We start from the raw sequence: 16,553 nt of genomic DNA, 5'->3' as shown, positions 1-16,553 counted from the left end.
ATAACTCAGGGGTAGGGACAGGTGAATAGCCCTGTCTACTTTTATAATGTGCAGAGACTCCTCTAACTATACTGCATATGACTCGTAAGTAACATTTCGTGGGGTCGCAGTTTAGCTTGCCAGCAGTCTACCTACCAGCATATTTTCTTGTGCGGCGGCTCGTCGCGTTGTCTGCGGCTGAAGCCGGCACGGATTCGCAGAGTGTGACTGGACAGAGTGGCGCGGTCCAAGTGCCGCGGGTTATTACGCAGTAGGGCCCCCAGGCAGTCGCGGCTGATGGGATGCCTCCGGGCGCCTCTCCCCCCTCCCCCCTCCTACCCGCCACGTCGCTTTCCTTACTCGCCGGCCTGGGCTGGGCCAAGTTACGCTTCCTCCCGGGACCTCGCCTCCCGCCCCTGGGCCGCCGCGCGCCGAGTGGTAATTACCGTTTTCACGGCGTCGCGACGCGTCTCCGCGCCCGCCCCCCACCAAAACAAAGCGGTAACGAGCGCGCGTCTTGCGGATAATCCAATAGCGGGACGCGCCGGGGGCGGGGTGGCCATCCGTCCGTCCGCGGGAACGCCGCCCCTGGCCATTGTTGCAGCCTTTGTCCGAGAACAATCGCCGCCTCCCCGCCCGCCGCCGCCGCCGCCGCCGCCACCGCCGCCGCCAGGTCCACCTCCGCCTCCTGCTCGCTTCTCCTCCGACGCCTCCTCCTCGTCTTGTTACCGCTGTTGCTGCCACTGCCGCCACAGCCACCGTGTCCGTTCCGGTCCGTTCACAGCACTCCGTCGCTGGATGCACCCGAGCAAGAACAGGACGGCAGCGATGGATTCTTCCCATTGACGTGGGGAATTAATGAGACACCACACGAGAAGGAACTGCCTCCTATGTACTACGAAAGGAACGGCATCACCGTGTTGAAGCTGATAGGCAACAATAAAGCTTTATGTAGCACATTGTTTAACAGTCGTATCTGCCTTACAAGTACTTGTCGTCTTCGCTTTGCTTCATAATTAGTACCTGAAAGGCAGTGCAAGGACATCAGTTTCATAAGGCAGTATCATACAATCCTCAAAAACACCCGGGAACATCCAGTATGAATATTTCAAGTTTCTCAGTAACTGCTGAGAATTTTGTTTTAGTTAATCATTACGTACATAGGCTGCGTTTAATACCGTAATCATGATTATCAAAAATGACATTTTAGTTTTTAGTTAATGATTGGATAAAATATGAATGTATCAATTGTTATATATGAGGCGGAACTATGGGCCTCATGGAAAGAGGTTGACCCGGCTGAGTCACGCAATTTGACTCGTAGTTTGATCACAAGGGGTGGCCATTATTGCACTCGTTGATCACGAAGGCTGACGTGAGGATGAATGAACTATACTTGACGGCATGTATCTGGAACATCGGAGGCGATTAGAAGTTAGTAGACAGGAATACAATTAAATACTTGGCTTTAATTCAGCATCAGCGATGAACGTCGATATTGACTTTGTACAATAATGTTTACAAGTGCATTTATAGACTGAACTGCGAATACCGCTTTAAAATTCTGATTGCTTCACACCTATAGGTCAATTGGCAATGCTTAAACTGTATGTGGTGCCTGGCTAGGTCGTACCTACTGACTTAGCTGAAGGCTATGCAAACTAGCGTCTCAGCAATTGAGATCTCTGAAACTATAACGAGTGAACCATTCCTATTAAAGTCGGCTGTAGAACTGGGCAGTGCTCTAGCGTGTCTCGTAAGACCAGTCGAGTGACGGTGCTCGGTCTGCTAGTGTCGGCAGTGGCGACTCGCGCGTCCGATGTGTACTGACGGACAGCGGCCGATTTGAAGCCTACAACCTAGCCAGTGTGGTGTCTTGCGGTGACACCACGTCAATACTTTTCCTAATATAACAAATGTGATTTTAGTATCATGTTTGTATTTGGTAACCCCTACAAATAAAAAGGGATTTCATATTGAATTTAATTGTTCCAAAGTTTTATCAAATTTTAATTAATACTCAATTTTTCATATGACATAATGAAAACGTTACTTTCATTATAAAAACATTACACATGTCAATATGTGTTAGTTAGTATCTCTTTCATAATAAATACCGAACTGAAATAAAAGTTTGATAAAAAATTGCCTTTAAGAAGAGTCGAACAGGAGAGCTACAGACAATTACAGTAAATGGTGTAAAGTGTGTTGAGCTGAAAAACGCTCAGAAAATTTCAAAGTCAATTTCCCCCAAATGCTTTTGGGAACAGCACTGCAGTGCTTTAGAATCTGAAGAATGGTACTGGAAAAAGTCTTAAGTAACACTTTTTATAAACCATATTTTCAGTACTGCTATGTTGTAAGAGTCCGCAGCTCGTGGTCTCGCGGTAGCCTTTTCACTTCCCGAACACGGGGTCCCGGGTTCGATTCCTGGCGGGGTCAGAGATTTTCACCTGCCTCGAGGTGACTGAGTGTTGTTGTGTCGTCTTCATCATCATCATTCATCCCCATTACGGTTGGAGGAAGGCAATGGCTAACCACCTCTGCTAGGACCTTGCCTAATACAGCGGTGCGGGTCACCCGCATCGTCCCCTATGCTCTGTCACGGAGTATGGGACTTCATCATCATCATCATGTTGTCAGTACTTTGTGGCATGTCCCTGGACTTGATGTAGGTGCCAAGCTATGGATACAGTCTTTCAAACATGCGTTAGTAGATGCTGGATAGTATTTGTGTCAAGCTGTGTTTCTGTCTGAATTTTCAAAATTTAAGATATGAGAAGTCATTATTGCTGACTGCAGTTTTACTAATTAAAAACCTAATGCTGTACTTTGCAACTACATTACCAAAAATAAAACGTAGTATTAATGGAACTTGGAACCAAAACTGATGTTTATTACTCTGGCTGTGCACAAAATGCAAGTAAATTCTTAAAAAGAAAAAAAAATCCACCCATTTTCAGTAAATCTATTTGATGACTGAAGCCCTGATATTCGATTCACACAGCTGTGTATATTTGTTTTTATGTACATTAATTATTGGTAAAAAGAGATCCAGTAACTAGTGTAAACAAAACTCCTTCTAAACAACTGGATACTGTGTGCTATATGAGAATGAGCTCTCATAGGAGCAGAGATATAGGCAAAGAAAGCGTTTATTACCCCTCACATGTAGGCGACCGCACAATGGAAGTGTTGTGTAGGTAGTACCGGCATGTCATTTAGGGTATACACATGCAGATGGGGATGGCTGAGCAGAGAACGGTGGGAGAAGATGCTCGTAGAGGCGAAGGATGAGGTGAATAGAGAAAGGACGGAAGCTAGGTTGGTTGGTTTGTGGGGGTTAAAGGGACCAGACTGCGATGGTCATCGGTCCCTACGGAAGCTACGGAAGAGAATACATGCAGAGAGTGGGAATGGGGTTATAAATATAGAGTAGGGCTGGTTGAGATGTGTGCAATATATGTGTCAATCTCGTGACACAGTAGCGAAAAGGTTAGTGTAATGTAAACCAGAACAGCTGTCTGAAGATGAACCATTGATTCCAATCTTGTAACAGTGCTATTTGTGTAAATAAATAGCATTATTCCCAGCGGCCGGTTGCTGTTTTCTTCTTTCTAAGAATGAGCTTGTAGAAACTTCCTTATTGCTACCAATTAGTTTACTGGAATGGCACATAGTAAAGTATTTATTTTCTAATTTATCTCATTATTTTTTCTCTGATGCAACAAGCAACAAAATTTTGTGGCATCAAATAGCTTCTGAGTATTTTCGATAAAAATCAGGTATGTACAGAGGTACATATTTTTTTTCACTTTCCTCGAAAAATGTCAGATGTAGCACATAGAATGTTATACGTTTCCACTCTTCAACTGATGTCTGTCCACTGACAATCCAGTTCTATGAAGAAAACTGTAGAGGTCAGGTCGTGAGGTCTCCTTGTTAGCCTGCAAAACTCCACATTCATAATTACTACCGGTAAGACTGGACGCTGATATTTACATCATTGGGAAAAAAGCTTTTATTTCTTCAAAACAATAGTTTAAACTTTTAACGTCATTATCGATTACTCATACCTCACAGTTATTAAAACTGGTATTGTAAATAGCCCCAAATGAGAACAGCTTACGAGCTGTTCTTAGAGAAGTACTCGTTGGGGTTTTTCATAGTTTGTGCAACACTACAGATGTGTTTCAATATCATCTTGAGGTGAGATATCACATACTCTGTCCGTGTTTATTTCAACAAATAAATATGTAATGGAAGGATTCTGTTTTGAGCAAAGAGAACTTCCCGTTTTTTTTACAATTATACATATTTCTGTGATTTAGCTTCGTGTTCTCTGGGTTCCCACAGATTTTGTACTTAGCATCACTTTCAGCTGTTCACGCAGTTGTCATCTGCAGCCCCCTTTTTTATTTCGGCAGAGCTCGTCGTCGGCATTTTATGTTTTCCACGCTACCTGTAGTATGGTAAACTGTAGTCGCTAACTGTTAGAGTATCACTGTGTGCGAAAATATTCAGTTGCTCAACTGGAACAGGTGAACGCTTCGTAAACACTGCTAAACCATGTGTCTGCGAGTGTGATTATACCACTCATACCGTAGCTGGAATAGTTAACACCTTCGTAAACAATGACAAACTGCGTACTCGCGAGTACAGTTGCACAGCATCATGGCAACGCAGAAAACATAAGAATCGCACCAGCTAGACAAGTTCCACGCTTGCATTAAAAACACACGTTTCTCTTTCGCTTCGCTACTTTTCATCTGAATACCACAGAAACACATTGTACCTTCAACTAGTTCTGCATCGAGTGAAATCCGTGTACCACCGTATAAAACAGGATAAAACGCATATGTAGAGTTGTTATGATTGTGCTCTTTCTCTTCTTTTCAGCCTCGTTCGAACCAGCGTACAAGGAGTAATTGCATTCCGACAGTATCGGAAAAGTAATTAAGAGGTGATGTATGTTGAAAATTGTTACGTAAAAGAAAAAAAAAGATTTTTGTCTAAGAAAGAAATCCCCTTATAAATTACTGGAAAACATTAAATACAAGTAGCAGAAACCTGACGTAGAGTGAGTTGTCATTGACTTCATTAAAATCGCTGTATTATTGCTAAAAATCTCGCAAATAGTGACTCTCTCCCTAACAGGCGTATAGACGTAACATGAAATCGTTAATACCGAAAGATAAACTTGAAGTAATGCGCAGCAGAGGACATATGTAGATGCTTCATATTTTACTGGATGAAGTAAAGAAGTTTTCGTAAATCAGACGAAAGATTACAAGAACATTAGATCGATAACGCCATAGTATGGCACAGTATTACACTTTATGAGTTGTATAGAATGATGTTTTCGCGTATTATAATGCAAAAGACATTTAATATAGTAATACTACGTTAATAATATAATAATAATAATAATAATATTTATTGTACTAATTTTCCTGGTGTATGGCAAGTAGTGGCAAGAAATAATTATAAGCACTGATAAATTACAAATCTGTTGTGAAGTCTGCTTCTACTGTTGTTGAATGTATGTGTTGCTGCCAAAGGCTGATGGTACTGTGAGGACTCTTCCATGGGACATCACAGTACCTCCGACGATGCTACATCTACATATACATCTACGTGATTACTCTGCTATTTACAATAAAGTGCCGGGCAGAGGGTTCAATGAACCACCTTCAAGCTGTCTTCCGTTCCATTCTCGAATGGCATGCTGGAAAAACGAGCTCTTACATTTTTCTGTGCGAGCCCTGATATCTCTTATTTTATCGTGATGATCATTTCTCCCTATGTAGGTTAGTGCCAACAGAATATTTTCGCAATCGGAGGAGTAAACTGGTGATTGAAATTTCTTGAGAAGATCCCGTCAAACGAAAAACGTCATTGTTTCAATGATTGCCACTCCAATTCACGTATCATGTCTGTGGCACTATCTCCACTATTTCTTGATAATACAAAATGAGCTGCCCTTCTTTGTACTTTTCCAATGTCATCCGTCAGTCGCGCGTGATGCGGATCCCACACCGCATAGCAATACTCCAGAATAGGGCGCACAAGCGTGGTGTAAGCAGTCTCTTTAGTAGACCTGTTGCACCTTGTAAGTGTTCTGCCAATGAATCGCAATCTTTAGTATGCTCTACCCGCAATATTATCCATGTGATCGTTCCAATTTAGGTTATTTGTTATTGTAATCCCTAAGTATTTAGCTGAATTTACAGCCTTCAGGTTTGTGTGACTTACCGCGTAATCGAAATTTAGCTGATTTCTTTTAGTACTCTTGTGAATAACTTCACACATTTCCTTATTCAGGGTAAATTGTCACTTTTCGCACCATAAAGATATCTTACCTAAATCATTTTGCAAGTCGTTTTGATCATCTGATGACGTTACAAGAGAGTAAATGACAGTATCATCTGCAAACAATTTAAGACGGCTACTCAGATTGTCTCCTATGTCGTTAATATAGATCAGGAACAATATAGGGCCTGTAACACTTCCTTGAGGAATGCCGGATATTACTTCTGTTTTACTCGATGACTTTCCGTCTATTACTACTGACTGTGACCTTTCTGACAGGAAACCACTAATGCAGTCGCACAACTGAGGCGATACTGCGTTGCACGCAGTTTCGTTAGAAGACGCTTGTGAGGAACGGTGTCGAAAGCCTTCTGGAAATCTAAAAATGTGGAATCAGATTGACATCCCCTGTTGATAGCACTTATTACTTCATGAGCTAGTTGTGTTTTACAAGAACGACATTTTCTGAAGCCGTGCTGTGTGTCAATAAATCGTTTTCTTCGAGGTACTTCATAATGTCCGAATACAGTATATGTTCCAAAACCCTTCTGAAAATCGATGTTATTGATATAGGCCAGTAATTCAGCGGATTACTCCCACTTCCCTTTTTGGGTATTGGTGTGACTTGAGCAATTTTCCAGTTTTTAGGTACGGATCTTTCTATGAGCGAGTGGCTGTATATAACTGCTAAATATGGAACTATTTTATCAGCATACTTTGAGAGGAACCTGACTGGTATACAACCTGGACTGGAGGCCTTGCCTTTATTAAGTGATTTAAGCTGCTTCGTTACTTTGAGGATACCTGCTTCTATGTTTCTCATCTTGGCAGTTGATCTTGATTGGAATTCAATAATATTTACTTCGTCTTCTTTGGTGAAGGTGTTTCGGAAAACCGTGTTTAATAACTCTGCTTTAGTGGCACTTTCATCAGCGACTTCACCATTGTTATTGTGCAGTGAAGGTATTGATTGCATCTTGCCACTGGTGTGCTTTATGTATGAACAGAATCTCTTTGGGTTTCCTGCCAGATTACGAGACAGAATTTCGTTGTGGAAATTATTAAAAGCATCTCGCATTGAAGTACGCGCCATATTTCGAACTTCTGTAAGACTTTGCCAATCTTGGGGATTTTGCGATCTTTTAAATGTGGCATGTATTTTTCGTTGCTTCAGCAACAACGATCTGACCCGTTTTGTGTACCATGGGGGATCAGTACCATCACTTATTAATTTACGTGGTATATATCTCTCAATTGCTGTCGGTACTATCTCGTTGAAAACAGTCAACAAATTTTCTACACCTACATGATCAGATACGAAGGAGTAAAGACTGTCTCTTAAAAAGGCGTTAGGAGCATTTTTATCAGCTTTTTAAAATAGATTGCGTTTCTTTTTGATGGTTGTAGGTGTATTCAGCCTAGCAGCAACTGCCTTGTGGTCGCTAATCCCTGTATGCGTCACAATACTCACTATTGGTTCAGGATTATTTGTTGCTTAAAGGTCAAGTATGCTTTCGCAACTATTTACGCTTCGAGCGGACTCATGAACTAATTGTTCAAAATAATTATATGAGAAAGCATTCAGTACAATTTCGGATGACGTTTTATGCCTGCCGCCGGCTTCAAACGTATAATATAGATAAAAGTGTCAACCGACAATAATTGTATGAGCTGCGTTCTTATTTGAAATGAGACTCAAGTTTTCTTTGAACTGTTCAGCAACTATATTTTCTGACAGGTCGGTAAAACGATCAAATTAATAGTTTACTCCGATTGTCAGGTGTAACCTCTACCCCTACTATTTCACACGATCTATCTACTTCAATTTCGCTACAAGGCGAACTACCTCCACCACCCACTGTATATAATCTATCCTTTCCGAACACTGTTAGTTCATTTGAAAAAATTTCCGCTGAACCTAATTCCGGCTTTAGCCAGCTCTCTGTACCTACACTACTGGCCATTAAAATTGCTACACCAAGAGGAAATGCAGATGATAAACGGGTATTCGTTGGACAAATACATTATACTAGAACTGACATGTGATTACATTTTCATGCAATCTGGGTGCATAGATCCTCAGAAATCAGTACCCAGAACAACCACCTCTCGCCGTAATAACGGCCTTGATACGCCTGCCTGGGCATTGAGTCAAACAGAGCTTGGATGTCGTGTACAGGTACAACTGCCCATGCAGCTTTAACACGATACCACAGTTCATCAAGAGCAGTGACTGGCGTATTGTGACGAGCCAGTTGCTCGCTCACCATTGACCAGACGTTTTCAAAAGGTGAGAGATCTGGAGAATGTGCTGGTCAGGGCTCTGTAACACTACCGAACTCTGCTGCCGCAGTATAGGACGCCGGCGGCAGACACGCATCCGGCTAGCACTCGGATCCACTTCGCTACACGACGCCATGCAGACGCAATCTAGCCATAGCTTCAACACCATTGTTCGAGCTTTAGTATCATGAGATTCTTTCTTATTAACATTGGTGAGCCGGTCTCTGTTTCTTGCTGTATTATTTGTAATGAGCCTTCGTACGCTTGGAGAAATACAAAATAAGTATATATTCTCTTTTCCATGTTTGTTGTGTTGCTCACTAATCATTTCTGCTCCCATCCATCTTTCCTATGACAACAGTTGCTGCACCACTCTGTAGCCCGTCTCTCCTTACTGATTGTGTACGAAGTCGTACACAACAGTGCGAAGGGAGAGGGGAATCTCACCGAGAAAAAGTTCTGTAGCGATTTGATATTACAAGATATTGGTTGTTTGGAAGTCTTTAATTGCTCTTATTCTCAAACATAGCTCACTTTCGCTGTTCATGCAGTCAATCTTCAGCATCAGGCACGACGTTCTATGTTACTACTATCTTTGCTAGTAACTCTATTTGCAGTACACTTTGCATACAGTATCTTTTGGCTCCTGAGAAATCCCCAAAATAGCGTTTTTCACCAATGTTCTGGTATGAGCGGCAGATATCTAAATAACTAACTGCAGCAAATTGCTCAGATTTTAACAGTACATTTCCTAGGAATTTATCTAGAAACGCCACTTTCCCGACCTCATAAATCTTTATTCATTATTGACAAACACCCCGCCCCCTTCCAAGAAACATGGCGTTTGGCAAAATGCGCATTCCAAGATGCCTACGCACAGCAAATGTCTGTAACTTTTACGGTATACTCCTAAAACCGGGATAAACAAAAGTCTATATTCCAATCATATTTTATACTGACCGGTTTCGACAGAATTTAGAAGTTAGATTTAGGAAATGAGTTGCGTATTTGAGCTGCTTACGCTGCTTGAAGACGTAACCACAGTTGCAAATTGTAATACTTGTGCCGGCCGGAGTGGCCGAGCGGTTCTAGGCGCTACAGTCTGGAACCGGGCGACCGCTACGCTCGCAGGAGCGATTCCTGCCTCGGTCATGGATGTGAGTGATCTCCTTAGGTTAGTTAGGTTTAAGTAGTTCTAAGTTCTAGGGGACTGATCACCTCAGAAGTTAAGTCCCATAGTGCTCAGAGCCATTTGAACCATTTTTTTGTAATACTTGTCTTATTGTGTTAAGCTTTTAACATAAGATTACCTATTAAAGAGAAGATTGTGACAGTATTTAAAATTTTTAAATTCGGTCAATAACACTAGAAATATAGAGAATCGAATTTCTGTGCCCGTATGTAGCAAGTAATACCGTGTTATGGGATAGCAATTTAGTAATACAGTTTCGTATAAGATCCTGGGCCGCGTGGAGTGGCCGCGTTATTCGAGGTGCTATGTCACGGATTGCGCGGTCCCTCCCGCCAAAGGTTCGATTCCTCCCTCGCTCATGAGTGCGTGTGTTGTTCTTAGCATAAGACAGTTTAAGTAGTGTGTAAGTCTAGGGACCGATGACCTCAGCAGTTTGGTCTCTTAGGAATTCACACACATCTGAACACCTTTGAGATTCTGGACGAGGAACAGTTGCAAGACGCTCGTTACGGTGCAGCTACGCGGATACTCCTTCCTTCCCTGGGCAGGGCCTGAGCGATCAGATACCAACCAGCCCCGCTGGCCACAGGCTGGAGACGTCGACTTGAGCAGCGAGCGCGCCCCGCGGCAGATCGCGGAGGGTGCTTCGCGCCGCACCGCTGGATGCTGGAGGCTGCCGAGGCGGCGAGGCACGTCCGCCGTGCCTGATTGCCCGACGAATGCCGGACCTTAATGGTGCTGCCACCGGCGGGCAGGGGGCGGGCAGGAGCCCGACGCACTGCGCCGGGGGACCCAGCGACGCCGCCCTGGCCGCTACCGCCGCCTCGGCAGCGGTCGCCGGCACTTGCTCACTGTCGATCCGCTCCTTATACTACATAAAACCGCTTCTTCCCATCTTTTCTGGTGTCGACTGTAATACAGACCACAGCCGAGCAACATACCTTTCGTAATGAAAATGGCTTATTTATAGGGTGCTACAACTTAAAGAAATGACAGAAAAAAAGAAACCGATCCGTCCCCCATTTTTCACAATTAAGCTCCCATGTATTCTTTTCAAAATTTTGAGAGAAACTCCAAAAATGCATCTTAGAATTTTAACTACGTGTATGTTTTACTAGCTTAGCGCCCTCTGCTGCACTCGCATTAACTGTATGGTATCCACAGATGTTCTTTTTGTTTTTCTTTAATCGAATTTTTATGTGGTTCGCAAGTCGCAGTATCTTCAAAACTTTTCACTCTTATTTACGCCACAGAAGAGTGGTCTCTACGAATGTATTACGACCAGTTTTCGTCGCTGGCTTCCAAGACTTTTGTTAATCATGTCTTTTGCGTTCTAGTGGCGATATTTCCTTAGAAACTTTCATCCCCTAACTCATATTGCACACTTTATCTAACTGAGGAGTGAAACAACTACTTTTATAAATTTGGCTTCAAATTTGTTTTTTATGTTGTGGATTTGCAAGAGAGCCTACCCGGTACTACGAGAGGAAGCCGAAAGGCACGCGTTTTAGCTCACGCAGGCTGGCGTGAGGTCTGGAACAGGTCAAGGAAATTAGACTTTAGCAAAATACGTACATTGCTGCTGGAATCCTTTAATCCATAAATGGTGAACATCGCTCTTGATGATACATTATTCATAATCTCAATAGTAACTGGTAATGGCGCCTTGCTAGGTCGTAGCAAATGACGTAGCTGAAGGCTATGCTAACTATCGTCTCGGCAAATGAGAGCGTATTTTGTCAGTGAACCATCGCTAGCAAAGTCGGCTGTACAACTGGGGCGAGTGCTAGGAAGTCTCTCTAGAACTGCCGTGTGGCGGCGCTAGGTCTGCAATCACAGATACTGGCGACACGCGGGTCCGACGTATACTAACGGACCGCGGCCGATTTAAAGGCTACCACCTGGAACGTGTGGTGTCTGTCGGTGACACCACATTCCTCCCCCGCAAATCGGCGGACGGTTGTGGCATAAGGCTTCCGCCCGCCGTGGGGAGGACCCCATGTTGACGTATGCGACGAGGTGGGGAGCCTAACAACAGGCGAGGCTGTGCCACCCGCACCCTGCCATTCAGACCGAGGGGAGCTAGGAAACGCCTGAAAACCTGCTCCAGGGTGCACGCCAACACGCAGTGTATGCGCCCGTTTAGAGACAGGAGGGGCCGAAGGGTCGACCTCCATCGGGCCGGGGCACCCGACGGGCGAAGACGACATATGGTCTGGAGCGGGCAAGAGTTCCATGGCGGAGGACAACTGGTCACGGGAAGCGATCGGCGGCGCGTGACAAAGGGAGGCGCCCGGCGGATGCAGCGACGCGTCCACTGCGGGCGTCGCCGGTGGGAGAACTGGCGGCGGCGGCGGCGGCGGCGCGTCGCCATGGGGCAAAATGGAAGGCAGTGCCGGTAACACCTGGGGCTGAGGCGAGCCAGTAGATGGGTCCCCAGGGCGCTGATCGGACGGCACCGTCGCTGAAAGCAGACGGGGAGCGGCAGATCCCGCGCGACGACAGAGGCGCAGCTGATTGAGATGCCGACGCACCTCACCAGAGGCCCCCAAAACCAGATAAATCCACGGCCGAGGCAGCGAATAATGCGCCCTTCGAGCCAACGCTGTGAACCTCGATAGTTGCGGTAGTAGACAACGTCGCCTGGAGCTAAAGCAGGCGTCTGCCGCTGCACAGGAACCTGATGCGACGGATGTAGCAAAGACATCAAGGTTCGATGAGGGCGATCGTGGAGCAACTCAGCCGGCGAGCGACCATCTCGGGGCTGAGAGCGATACGAGGAAAAAAAGAGCAACAACGCGTCCTCCCGAGAATGCGACTCTTTCAACTTCAACATCTGTGACTTGAAAGTCCTGACTAAACGTTCAGCGGCACCGTTTGACTGTGGCGAAAACGGCGCGGACGTCAGCTGTTGAATACTATTGGCCTTGCAGAATGACTGAAATTCTGCGGACATGAATTGTGGGCCATTGTCGGAAACAATAGTCTGTGGAAGACCTTCAATGCAAAAGATAGCGGATAACGCTTGGATGGTGGCAGATGAGGTCGTGTAAGACATCCGGACAACAAAAGGAAAATTACTGAATGAATCTATCACAACCAACCATCGAGCATTCCAGAATGGACCAGCAAAACCGATGTGTAAGCGTTGCCAAGGGGAAGTGGCTTTTGGCCATGCAAAGAATTTCCGCGGTGGTGCTGATTGTTGTTCGGCACACACCATGCAAGAACAGCACATATTCGTAATCGCGGCATCGATTCCGAACCAATTACAGTGCTGACGAGCAAGTTGTTTCGTTCTCACTATACCCCAATGACCTTGGTGGAGAAGCTGTAAGACAGAGGACTGTAACGAACGTGAGACCAGGACCCTGGACTGATATTTATCAGAACGCAACAGCAAAACACCACGTCGTACAAAAGGTCTCTCCTTGTGAGCAAAAAATCGGCGAACCAACGGATCCCCGATCCGTGACTTTGACAAGGGCCATTGAGTAGCAACGAAACGCAGAACGGTAGCAAGGACAGGGTCGGCAGCTGAGGCTGTAGCTACACGACGAAAATCAATCGGAAACGATTCGACCACGTCATCGGTTTCCGAATCAATGAACATGCAAGCAAGTTCGGAGGAATCGAATGCTCTATCCTCAGCAACAGGCAAACGGGACAATGCATCGGCGTTTCCGTGCTTAGTAGTGGACCGATACAAGATATCGTAGCGGTACTGCGAGAGGAAAATAAACCAGCGAATGAATTTCTGCGCTGTAAGTGGAGGTACAGGCTTGATCGGAAGAAAAAGCGATGTCAAAGGTTTGTGGTCTGTGATGATGGTAAAGTGACGACCATACAAGAAATCATGAAACTTTGTAACACCAAATACGAGAGCCAATGCTTCTTTCTCGATCTGTGAATAATTTCTTTGCGCAGACGACAGCAATTTGGACGCAAAGGCAATAGGGCGATAGTGCGAACCATCTTTGTGCGCAAGGACAGCAACGATCCCGAAATCCGATGCATCCACCATCAACAAAAGGGGCTTCCGGGGATCGAATGGCGTAAGGCAAGTATTGGCAAGCAACGCCGATTTCAACTGGCGAAAGGCACGTTCGCATTCCGTCGTCCAGACGAACGGAACCCCTTTACGGCGTAAGCGATGAAGCGGAGCTGAAATGGAAGAGGCGTGTGGGATATATTTGTTATAGTAATTTATTTTTCCCAGCACACTCTGTAGCTGCTTCAAATTCTGCGGCGAAGGCAAGTCTTGTATGGCACGGAGGTGCTCTGGACTGGGATGTATGCCTTGGGCATTGAGTACATGTCCCAGATATGGTAAGTCACGAGCAAAAAACACATTTGTCCTTCCGCAAGCGAAGACCATTTTGTCGCAATACCTGAAATAATGTTCTGAGATTGGCTAAATGTTCCTCTTCCGTCTTTCCGGAGATCACAATATCGTCCAGATAGTTTGCTGCAGTAGGAACCGACGCACAAACAGTTTGTAGATATTGCTGAAACAATGCAGGGGCGGATGCACACCCGAATGGCAGTCGTTTGAATCGATACAAACCAAGATGCGTGTTAACCACCAAGACGCGCTGGGATTCTTCGTCCACCGGTATTTGCCAGTACGCATCTGCTAGGTCCAACTTCGAAAAATATTTACCCGGGCACAGTTTGTCAAAAAGATCTTCCGGGCGTGGTAAAGGAAAAGTTGCAGTCACTAGTTGTGGATTCACTGTTGCCATGAAGTCCACACAAAGTCGCAATTTTCCCGAAGGTTTTGGCTAAATTACAAGGGTGATGCCCAGAGAGAAGCCTGCACACGATCAATTTCACCTTGTGATGCCAAATCGTGTAACGTTTTTGCGACCTCATCACGAAATGCGTGGGGAACATTGCGCGCTCTGAAAAATTTGGGTTGCGCGTTTACTTGCAGTTCCAAATGTGCTTTATAGTTCTTAGGGCAACCAGGGCCCGGTGCAAAAATGTCTGCTAATTCTTCACATAGACGAGAAACACTGTCTGAAGGCACAGTCTGGTTCACTGATAGGACCTGATTTACTATAGACAAGTTAAACAACTGAAATACACTCCTGGAAATTGAAATAAGAACACCGTGAATTCATTGTCCCAGGAAGGGGAAACTTTATTGACACAACAGTCTACCAGATTCGTCGTTTCAGAGATTCTCTTCTCCAACCGCAACACCTCAACAGTGTGCTGTTTCCGGAATGAGATTTCACTCTACAGCGGAGTGTGTGCTAATATGAAACTTCCTGGCAGATTGAAACTGTGTGCCGGACCGAGACTCGAACTTGGGACCTTTGCCTTTCGCGGGCAAGTGCTCTACCAACTGAGCTATCCGAGCACGACTCACGCCACGCCTCGTTCTCACAGCTTTACTTCTGCCAGTACCTCGTCGCCTACCTTCCAATCTTTACAGAAGCTCTCGTGCGAACCTTGCAGAACTAGCACTCCTGAAAGAAAGGATATTGCGGAGACTTGGCTTAGCCACAGGAGTGCTAGTTTTGCAAGGTTCGCAGGAGAGCTTCTGTAAAGATTGTAAGGTAGGAGACGAGGTACTGGCAGAAGTAAAGCTGTGAGGACGGGGCGTGAGTAGTGCTTGGGTAGCTCAGTCGGTAGAGCACTTGCCCGCGAAAGGCAAAGGTCCCGAGTTCGAGTCTCGGTCCGGCAGACAGTTTTAATCTGCCAGGAAGTTTCATATCAGCGTACACTCCGCTGCAGACTGAAAATCTCATTCTGGAAACATTCCCCAGGCTATGGCTAAGCCATGTCTCCGCAATATCCTTTCTTTCAAGAGTACCAGTTCTGCAAGGTTCGCAGGAGAGCTTCTGTAAAGTTTGGAAGGTGGGAGACGAGGAACTGTCAGAAGTAAAGCTGTGTGGACGGGGCGTGAGTCGTGCTTGGGTAGCTCAATTGGTAGAGCACTTGCCCGCGAAAGGCACAGGTCTCCAGTTCGAGTCTCGGTCCGGTACACAGTTTTAATCTGCCAGGAAGTTTCAGCGTGCTCTTTGTCAAAACCGCTTATATCAGGGCATTTTCGAATTTTCAGGCCGTATCTTCGCTATAATGACTGCTCATTCGTTACTCTTTCGCTGACATTTTTTCCTTACTGCATCACGTGGAATTCAAGTATGCAAACGTGGATGAACTGTGTCGTACAGGTGCCGGATGTCAGTTCGTAAGATCGAGTTCCAAGTCAGTTGCACTTGGTTGATCAGTAGACGGACAAATAAAGCTGTTTGTGGATGACGCTGGCGTTGTCCAATGAGGTCTTATGTGTGCTCGATTGAAGACACATCTGGTGATCGAGGAGGACAAGGCAACATATCGACACTGTGTAGAGCATGTTGTGTTTAAACCCCGCCGTGTGGGCGAGCGTTATCCTGTTTTAAAACGTCCCCAGGAATGATGTTCATGAATGGCAGCACAACAGGTGGAATTTGCAAACTCATGTACAGATTTGCAGAACCAGATTTCACCAGTAAGCACTATAGACCTCCGTCACATGTACTGAACTATGTTAGGCAGGTATTTAGTACCAACATAGCTATTGTTGCCTGACGGTGAGGGATATGTGTACCAAGCTTGTTGGAAATACACTCCTGGAAATTGAAATAAGAACACCGTGAATTCATTGTCCCAGGATGGGGAAACTTTATTGACACATTCCTGGGGTCAGATACATCACATGATCACATTGACAGAACCACAGGCACATAGACACAGGCAACAGAGCATGCACAATGTCGGCACTAGTACAGTG

At 45.2% G+C, this 16,553-nt stretch overlaps 1 protein-coding gene and 1 non-coding gene across 2 annotated transcripts; both read left to right on the top strand.

Annotated features, from left to right (window-relative positions):
* The first annotated feature begins 276 nt into the window (after positions 1-276).
* On the top strand, positions 277-825 carry LOC126092728 (protein enabled homolog). The gene has a single exon (XM_049908453.1). The coding sequence runs from the start codon at positions 277-279 to the stop codon at positions 823-825; it is 549 nt and encodes a 182-aa protein (XP_049764410.1).
* A 14,561-nt stretch (positions 826-15,386) lies between these two features.
* Positions 15,387-15,461, top strand: Trnas-cga (transfer RNA serine (anticodon CGA)). Its single transcript has one exon. It is a non-coding gene; the product is annotated as a tRNA-Ser (tRNA).
* Positions 15,462-16,553: the final 1,092 nt, after the last annotated feature.

This window comes from Schistocerca cancellata, chromosome 7 (genome assembly GCF_023864275.1).
Source record: "Schistocerca cancellata isolate TAMUIC-IGC-003103 chromosome 7, iqSchCanc2.1, whole genome shotgun sequence".
Taxonomy (NCBI): Eukaryota; Metazoa; Arthropoda; class Insecta; order Orthoptera; family Acrididae; genus Schistocerca; species Schistocerca cancellata.
Note: the sequence above shows the minus strand (reverse complement) of the source record. Positions and strands in the feature narration are given on the sequence as shown.